This window comes from Bufo bufo, chromosome 2 (assembly GCF_905171765.1).
Source record: "Bufo bufo chromosome 2, aBufBuf1.1, whole genome shotgun sequence".
NCBI classification, from domain to species: domain Eukaryota; kingdom Metazoa; phylum Chordata; class Amphibia; order Anura; family Bufonidae; genus Bufo; species Bufo bufo.
In genome coordinates this window covers 839,812,610-839,820,621 of record NC_053390.1, presented here as the reverse complement: position 1 = coordinate 839,820,621, position 8,012 = coordinate 839,812,610, and the positions used below count along the sequence as shown (strand labels likewise).

The 8,012-nt window shown below is 58.1% G+C and overlaps 1 protein-coding gene across 2 annotated transcripts; it reads left to right on the top strand.

Annotated features, from left to right (window-relative positions):
* The first annotated feature begins 229 nt into the window (after positions 1 to 229).
* Positions 230 to 7,779, top strand: PCGF1 (polycomb group ring finger 1). 2 transcript variants are annotated; one of them, XM_040420614.1, is made up of 9 exons: positions 230 to 349; positions 3,245 to 3,350; positions 4,413 to 4,565; positions 5,689 to 5,763; positions 5,912 to 6,020; positions 7,071 to 7,104; positions 7,186 to 7,269; positions 7,395 to 7,475; positions 7,560 to 7,779. In XM_040420614.1, exons 1-9 carry the CDS (start codon positions 260 to 262, stop codon positions 7,605 to 7,607), a joined length of 780 nt encoding a protein of 259 aa, XP_040276548.1. In that variant the 5' UTR covers positions 230 to 259; the 3' UTR covers positions 7,608 to 7,779. The 2 variants fall into 2 exon arrangements, with proteins under 2 accessions (XP_040276548.1, XP_040276547.1); XM_040420613.1 differs by having other exon boundaries at positions 7,183 to 7,269.
* Positions 7,780 to 8,012: the final 233 nt, after the last annotated feature.

Sequence of the window (8,012 nt, the reverse complement as noted above, 5' to 3'; positions counted from 1 at the left end):
TCACCGGTCTCGCAGTTTCCTTGCAGCAGGCTCTGACTCTGTACCGACCTTTTTCCCGCCCGGATGACGTCACTGATCCCGATCACCAGGACTCATCACTGACCTCTAGCGGCGGAACACGGCCTCGTCCACAAGATAGGACAACCCACTAAGCAGAGTCACGTGATCTGTGCGGCCGCCAGGTGACTTGTCTCCATAGTAACCGCTCCAAGCCATGACTGACGGTGAAGTCCCCGGAAGTGACATCACAGGCGGGAAAATGGCGACTTCACAAGGACCGATGGTGATCGCGATGCGGCTTCGAAACCAGCTCCAGTCTGTGTACAAGATGGACCCGCTGAGGAATGAGGTGAGGGGCGGCGTGACCCCGTGCCCCCTGCGGCTGTGTGTCCTGTACTACGACCCCCGTCATGTCCTCCTGTACTACTACTACCCCCGTCATGTCCTCCTGTACTACTACTACCCCCGTCATGTCCTCCTGTACTACTACTACCCCCGTCATGTCCTCCTGTACTACTACCCCCGTCATGTCCTCCTGTACTACTACTACCCCCGTCATGTCCTCCTGTACTACTACTACCCCCGTCATGTCCTCCTGTACTACTACTACCCCCGTCATGTCCTCCTGTACTACTACCCCCGTCATGTCCTCCTGTACTACTACTACCCCCGTCATGTCCTCCTGTACTACTACCCCCGTCATGTCCTCCTGTACTACTACTACCCCCGTCATGTCCTCCTGTACTACTACCCCCGTCATGTCCTCCTGTACTACTACCCCCGTCATGTCCTCCTGTACTACTACTACCCCCGTCATGTCCTCCTGTACTACTACCCCCGTCATGTCCTCCTGTACTACTACCCCCGTCATGTCCTCCTGTACTACTACTACCCCCGTCATGTCCTCCTGTACTACTACTACCCCCGTCATGTCCTCCTGTACTACTACCCCCGTCATGTCCTCCTGTACTACTACCCCCGTCATGTCCTCCTGTACTACTACTACCCCCGTCATGTCCTCCTGTACTACTACTACCCCCGTCATGTCCTCCTGTACTACTACTACCCCCGTCATGTCCTCCTGTACTACGACCCCCGTCATGTCCTCCTGTACTACTACTACCCCCGTCATGTCCTCCTGTACTACTACGACCCCCGTCATGTCCTCCTGTACTACTACGACCCCCGTCATGTCCTCCTGTACTACTACTACCCCCGTCATGTCCTCCTGTACTACTACGACCCCCGTCATGTCCTCCTGTACTACTACGACCCCCGTCATGTCCTCCTGTACTACTACCACCCCCGTCATGTCCTCCTGTACTACTACCACCCCCGTCATGTCCTCCTGTACTACTACTACCCCCGTCATGTCCTCCTGTACTACTACTACCCCCGTCATGTCCTCCTGTACTACTACTACCCCCGTCATGTCCTCCTGTACTACTACTACCCCCGCCATGTCCTCCTGTACTACTACTACCCCGCCATGTCCTCCTGTACTACTACTACCCCCGTCATGTCCTCCTGTACTACTACGACCCCCGTCATGTCCTCCTGTACTACTACTACCCCCGTCATGTCCTCCTGTACTACTACTACCCCCGTCATGTCCTCCTGTACTACTACGACCCCCGTCATGTCCTCCTGTACTACTACGACCCCCGTCATGTCCTCCTGTACTACTACTACCCCCGCCACGTCCTCCTGTACTACTACTACCCCCGTCATGTCCTCCTGTACTACTACTACCCCCGTCATGTCCTCCTGTACTACTACCACCCCCGTCATGTCCTCCTGTACTACTACTACCCCCGTCATGTCCTCCTGTACTACTACTACCCCCGTCATGTCCTCCTGTACTACTACTACCCCCGTCATGTCCTCCTGTACTACTACTACCCCCGTCATGTCCTCCTGTACTACTACTACCCCCGTCATGTCCTCCTGTACTACTACTACCCCCGTCATGTCCTCCTGTACTACGACCCCCGTCATGTCCTCCTGTACTACTACTACCCCCGTCATGTCCTCCTGTACTACTACTACCCCCGTCATGTCCTCCTGTACTACTACGACCCCCGTCATGTCCTCCTGTACTACTACTACCCCCGTCATGTCCTCCTGTACTACTACCACCCCCGTCATGTCCTCCTGTACTACTACTACCCCCGTCATTTCCTCCTGTACTACTACTACCCCCGTCATGTCCTCCTGTACTACTACCCCCGTCATGTCCTCCTGTACTACTACTACCCCCGCCATGTCCTCCTGTACTACTACCCCCGTCATGTCCTCCTGTACTACTACTACCCCCGCCATGTCCTCCTGTACTACTACTACCCCCGTCATGTCCTCCTGTACTACTACTACCCCCGTCATGTCCTCCTGTACTACTACTACCCCCGTCATGTCCTCCTGTACTACTACGACCCCCGTCATGTCCTCCTGTACTACTACGACCCCCGTCATGTCCTCCTGTACTACTACTACCCCCGTCATGTCCTCCTGTACTACTACTACCCCCGTCATGTCCTCCTGTACTACTACTACCCCCGTCATGTCCTCCTGTACTACGACCCCCGTCATGTCCTCCTGTACTACGACCCCCGTCATGTCCTCCTGTACTACTACGACCCCCGTCATGTCCTCCTGTACTACTACTACCCCCGTCATGTCCTCCTGTACTACTACTACCCCCGTCATGTCCTCCTGTACTACTACTACCCCCGTCATGTCCTCCTGTACTACTACTACACCCGTCATGTCCTCCTGTACTACTACTACCCCCGTCATGTCCTCCTGTACTACTACTACCCCCGTCATGTCCTCCTGTACTACTACTACCCCCGTCATGTCCTCCTGTACTACTACTACCCCCGTCATGTCCTCCTGTACTACTACTACCCCCGTCATGTCCTCCTGTACTACTACTACCCCCGTCATGTCCTCCTGTACTACTACTACCCCCGTCATGTCCTCCTGTACTACTACTACCCCCGTCATGTCCTCCTGTACTACTACTACCCCCGTCATGTCCTCCTGTACTACTACTACCCCCGTCATTTCCTCCTGTACTACTACTACCCCCGCCATGTCCTCCTGTACTACTACTACCCCCGCCATGTCCTCCTGTACTACTACTACCCCCGTCATGTCCTCCTGTACTACTACTACCCCCGTCATGTCCTCCTGTACTACTACTACCCCCGTTTATATCCTTCTTATGGCGTTTTCTCTGCAGGAAGTGGTGAAGGTTAAAATCAAGGAGCTGAACGAGCACATTGTGTGTTACCTGTGCGCCGGATACTTCATAGACGCCACCACCATCACCGAGTGTCTGCACACGTGTAAGTACTTTACTAACCCCCCCCCCCCGTCACCCAGGTGTAAGTACTTTACTAACCCCCCCCGTCACCCAAGTGTAAGTACTTTACTAACCCCCCCCCCGTCACCCAGGTGTAAGTACTTTACTAACCCCCCCCGTCACCCAGGTGTAAGTACTTTACTAACCCCCCCCGTCACCCAGGTGTAAGTACTTTACTAACCCCCCCCCGTCACCCAGGTGTAAGTACTTTACTAACCCCCCCCCCCCCCGTCACCCAGGTGTAAGTACTTTACTAACTTCCCCCCGTCACCCAGGTGTAAGTACTTTACTAACCCCCCGTCACCCAGGTGTAAGTACTTTACTAACCCCCCGTCACCCAGGTGTAAGTACTTTACTAACCCCCCCCCGTCACCCAGGTGTAAGTACTTTACTAACCCCCCCGTCACCCAGGTGTAAGTACTTTACTAACCCCCCCCGTCACCCAGGTGTAAGTACTTTACTAACCCCCCGTCACCCAGGTGTAAGTACTTTACTAACCCCCCCCCGTCCCCCCCCCCCCCCCCGTCACCCAGGTGTAAGTACTTTACTAACCCCCCGTCACCCAGGTGTAAGTACTTTACTAACCCCCCCCCCGTCACCCAGGTGTAAGTACTTTACTAACTTCCCCCCGTCACCCAGGTGTAAGTACTTTACTAACCCCCCGTCACCCAGGTGTAAGTACTTTACTAACCCCCCGTCACCCAGGTGTAAGTACTTTACTAACCCCCCCCGTCACCCAGGTGTAAGTACTTTACTAACCCCCCGTCACCCAGGTGTAAGTACTTTACTAACCCCCCCCGTCACCCAGGTGTAAGTACTTTACTAACCCCCCGTCACCCAGGTGTAAGTACTTTACTAACCCCCCCCCGTCCCCCCCCCCCCCCCGTCACCCAGGTGTAAGTACTTTACTAACCCCCCGTCACCCAGGTGTAAGTACTTTACTATCCCCCCCCCCCCCCCCCCCCATCACCCCCGTATTATACTGTAACGCACGTGAACTTCTTGTGGGTGGGGTTTGTTGTGACTCCGCCTTGTTTCCTCCCAGTCTGCAAGAGCTGCATAGTGAAGTACCTACAGACCAGTAAGTACTGCCCGCTGTGCAACATCAAGATCCATGAAACCCAACCGCTGCTCAACCTGAAACTGGACCGCGTCATGCAGGACATCGTGTACAAGCTGGTGCCCCGGCTGCAGGAGAGTGAGTACCACGTGTGGCCTGCTTTCCCCCCTGACCCGCTCATTGTCGTCTTCTGACCTTCCCAGCGCTCGCTCGCCGTCGCCTGCTTTGCCTGCCCAGCGCTCGCTCGCCCTCGCCAGCTTTGCCCGCCCTCGCCAGCTTTGCCCGCCCTGCGCTCGCCCTCGCCAGCTTTGCCCGCCCTCGCCAGCTTTGCCCGCCCTCGCCAGCTTTGCCCGCCCTCGCCAGCTTTGCCCGCCCTCGCCAGCTTTGCCCGCCCTCGCCAGCTTTGCCCGCCCTCGCCAGCTTTGCCCGCCCTCGCCAGCTTTGCCCGCCCTCGCCAGCTTTGCCCGCCCTCGCCAGCTTTGCCCGCCCTCGCCAGCTTTGCCCGCCCTCGCCAGCTTTGCCCGCCCTCGCCAGCTTTGCCCGCCCTCGCCAGCTTTGCCCGCCCTCGCCAGCTTTGCCCGCCCTCGCCAGCTTTGCCCGCCCTCGCCAGCTTTGCCCGCCCTCGCCAGCTTTGCCCGCCCTCGCCAGCTTTGCCCGCCCTCGCCAGCTTTGCCCGCCCTCGCCAGCTTTGCCCGCCCTCGCCAGCTTTGCCCGCCCTCGCCAGCTTTGCCCGCCCTCGCCAGCTTTGCCCGCCCTCGCCAGCTTTGCCCGCCCTCGCCAGCTTTGCCCGCCCTCGCCAGCTTTGCCCGCCCTCGCCAGCTTTGCCCGCCCTCGCCAGCTTTGCCCGCCCTCGCCAGCTTTGCCCGCCCTCGCCAGCTTTGCCCGCCCTCGCCAGCTTTGCCCGCCCTCGCCAGCTTTGCCCGCCCTCGCCAGCTTTGCCCGCCCTCGCCAGCTTTGCCCGCCCTCGCCAGCTTCGCCCGCCCTCGCCAGCTTTGCCCGCCCTGCGCTCGCTCGCCCTCGCCAGCTTTGCCCGCCCTGCGCTCGCTCGCCCTCGCCAGCTTTGCCCGCCCTGCGCTCGCTCGCCCTCGCCAGCTTTGCCCGCCCTGCGCTCGCTCGCCCCCTCGCCAGCTTTGCCCGCCCTGCGCTCGCTCGCCCTCGCCAGCTTTGCCCGCCCTGCGCTCGCTCGCCCTCGCCAGCTTTCTGCCCCTTCTCCTGCTGTTGGTCAGACATGATGACACTTTCTTTACTGATGTCTTTTCAGATGAAGATCACAGGATTCGTGAGTTCTATCAGTCACGTGGCCTGGAGCGTGTCCTGCAGACCAGTACTGTGGAGGGTGAGTGTGACCCCAGCCTAGGGGCCATCCAAGCCCCTCTTGCCCATTTTCTCTACAATTTTCACATAGTCGCAGCATCTTGTAGCCATGTTCCCCTCCCTCTGTGACCTGTGGTATAACGGCAGACATTTATCCTCTCTGTGTTTAGATCCAGTGGTGGATGTCTCTCGGCTGTCTCTATCTCTGGCTGTCTCTCAGAGCACATCACACTATTACAGGAACGATGAATACGTCAGTCTATGCCTGGAGAAAACTGGGTAACTGGATATATACACCATAGTGGGGGAGGCAAAATATGGCCGCCAGAGAGGAGGCCGAGTGGGGGGTGTAGGAGGTGGGAGGGCTGGGCGCTACCAGAGAGAGGAGGGAGGTGGGAGGGCTGGGCGCTACCAGAGAGAGGATGGAGGTGGGAGGGCTGGGCGCTACCAGAGAGAGGAGGGAGGTGGGAGGGCTGGGCGCTACCAGAGAGAGGAGGGAGGTGGGAGGGCTGGCCGCTACCAGAGAGAGGAGGGAGGTGGGAGGGCTGGCCGCTACCAGAGAGAGGAGGGAGGTGGGAGGGCTGGCCGCTACCAGAGAGAGGAGGGAGGTGGGAGGGCTGGCCGCTACCAGATAAAGGAGGGAGGTGGGAGGGCTGGCCGCTACCAGATAAAGGAGGGAGGTGGGAGGGCTGGCTGGCCGCTACCAGATAAAGGAGGGAGGTGGGAGGGCTGGCTGGCCGCTACCAGATAAAGGAGGGAGGTGGGAGGGCTGGCTGGCCGCTACCAGAGAGAGGAGGAGGAGGTGGGAGGGCTGGCTGGCCGCTACCAGAGAGAGGAGGAGGAGGTGGGAGGGCTGGCTGGCTGCTACCAGAGAGAGGAGGAGGAGGTGGGAGGGTTGGCCGCCACCAGAGAGAGGAGGAGGTGGGAGGGTTGGCCGCTACCAGAGAGAGGAGGAGGAGGATGTGGGAGGGCTGGCCGCTACCAGAGAGAGGAGGAGGAGGATGTGGGAGGGCTGGCCGCTACCAGAGAGAGGAGGAGGATGTGGGAGGGCTGGCCGCTACCAGAGAGAGGAGGAGGAGGAGGAGGTGGGAGGGCTGGCCGCTACCAGAGAGAGGAGGAGGTGGGAGGGCTGGCCGCTACCAGAGGGAGGAGGAGGTGGGAGGGCTGGCCGCTACCAGAGAGAGGAGGAGGAGGTGGGAGGGCTGGCCGCTACCAGAGAGGAGGGGGTGGGAGGGCTGCACCAATGACCATGGTGTGATGGGAGAACTGGCAGCTGCCACGTAGAGATGGAGGGGCTTCCAGTTCTTACATGTCTGCCTGTTTTTACAGATCTGGCAAGGATAAGAAGAAGTTAATTCTGCAGGTAAGTGTTGTCCCTTTCTCGCTCCCACCTTTTTCCTTCTCCCTCTCCCCTTTGTGACCTTGTGATGTCTCTGCACAGCAGAAGTATGTCAGATGTTCGGTCCGCTCAGAGATCAGCCACCTGCGCAGAGTCCTTGCTCACCGGCTTGGTGCCTCATTACTGCAGGTAATCGGTGTGTAATACTGGAGCCGACACGTTCTATGGTGACATCCAGCGAGGGTGCGCACACGGTGACGGGCGACCTCTGTAATCGGAAGTCATCTGACCCCCACATTGATGTCTCTCCTTAGGTTCATCTGATGTTTGACAACAAGCTCCTCCCAGATCACATGACCATGAAGCAGCTGTGGCTGACACATTGGTATGGGAAGGTAAGTGGCCCTGCTCCAGTGTATGACCCCGCCCTCAGCTCCACCCTCTCCGGGCTTCCATAACCTCTGCTTTCTGTCTTTCAGCCAGCGCCTCTGGTTCTGTTCTACAACGTGAAGGAGAAGAGGAGGTGACACAGAGCCCGGGGCCCCGAGTACAGCCACATATGTAAATAGGAGGCGCTACACTTCTAGGCCTGCCCGCGCCTTCCCTCTGCCGCACACGGGGGGCGCTGGACTCCCACAGCTTATTTTTAGAAGGGAAAGTTTATTTTATGTTTTATTTAATTATTAAAAAATTCTTTTGACCTCATCTGGTTGAGAAATCTATTTTCTTGGCGTCTGTGAAGTTGGGGAGCTGGTCATGAGGGTCTCTGCTGAGCACCGTGTAATTGGAGCAAAAAGACAGTCCTCCACGGAATGGAGAGGGCTCGGGGAATACAGGGTTAGGGCTCATTCAGACGGCCGTATGCTGTCCGCAAAAATACTGAATGCTATCCGTTTTTTTGCGGATCCGCAAAAAAAATGAAACATGTCCTA

Excerpts from the sequence above, each read along its gene's own strand:
- PCGF1 (XM_040420613.1), top strand. The coding sequence starts at position 260 with ATGGCGACTTCACAAGGACCGATGGTGATCGCGATGCGGCTTCGAAAC. Across the intron at positions 6,021-7,070 it reads CTATGCCTGGAGAAAACTGG|ATCTGGCAAGGATAAGAAGA; the intron begins GTAACTGGATAT and ends CTGTTTTTACAG. Across the intron at positions 7,476-7,559 it reads TGACACATTGGTATGGGAAG|CCAGCGCCTCTGGTTCTGTT; the intron begins GTAAGTGGCCCT and ends TCTGTCTTTCAG.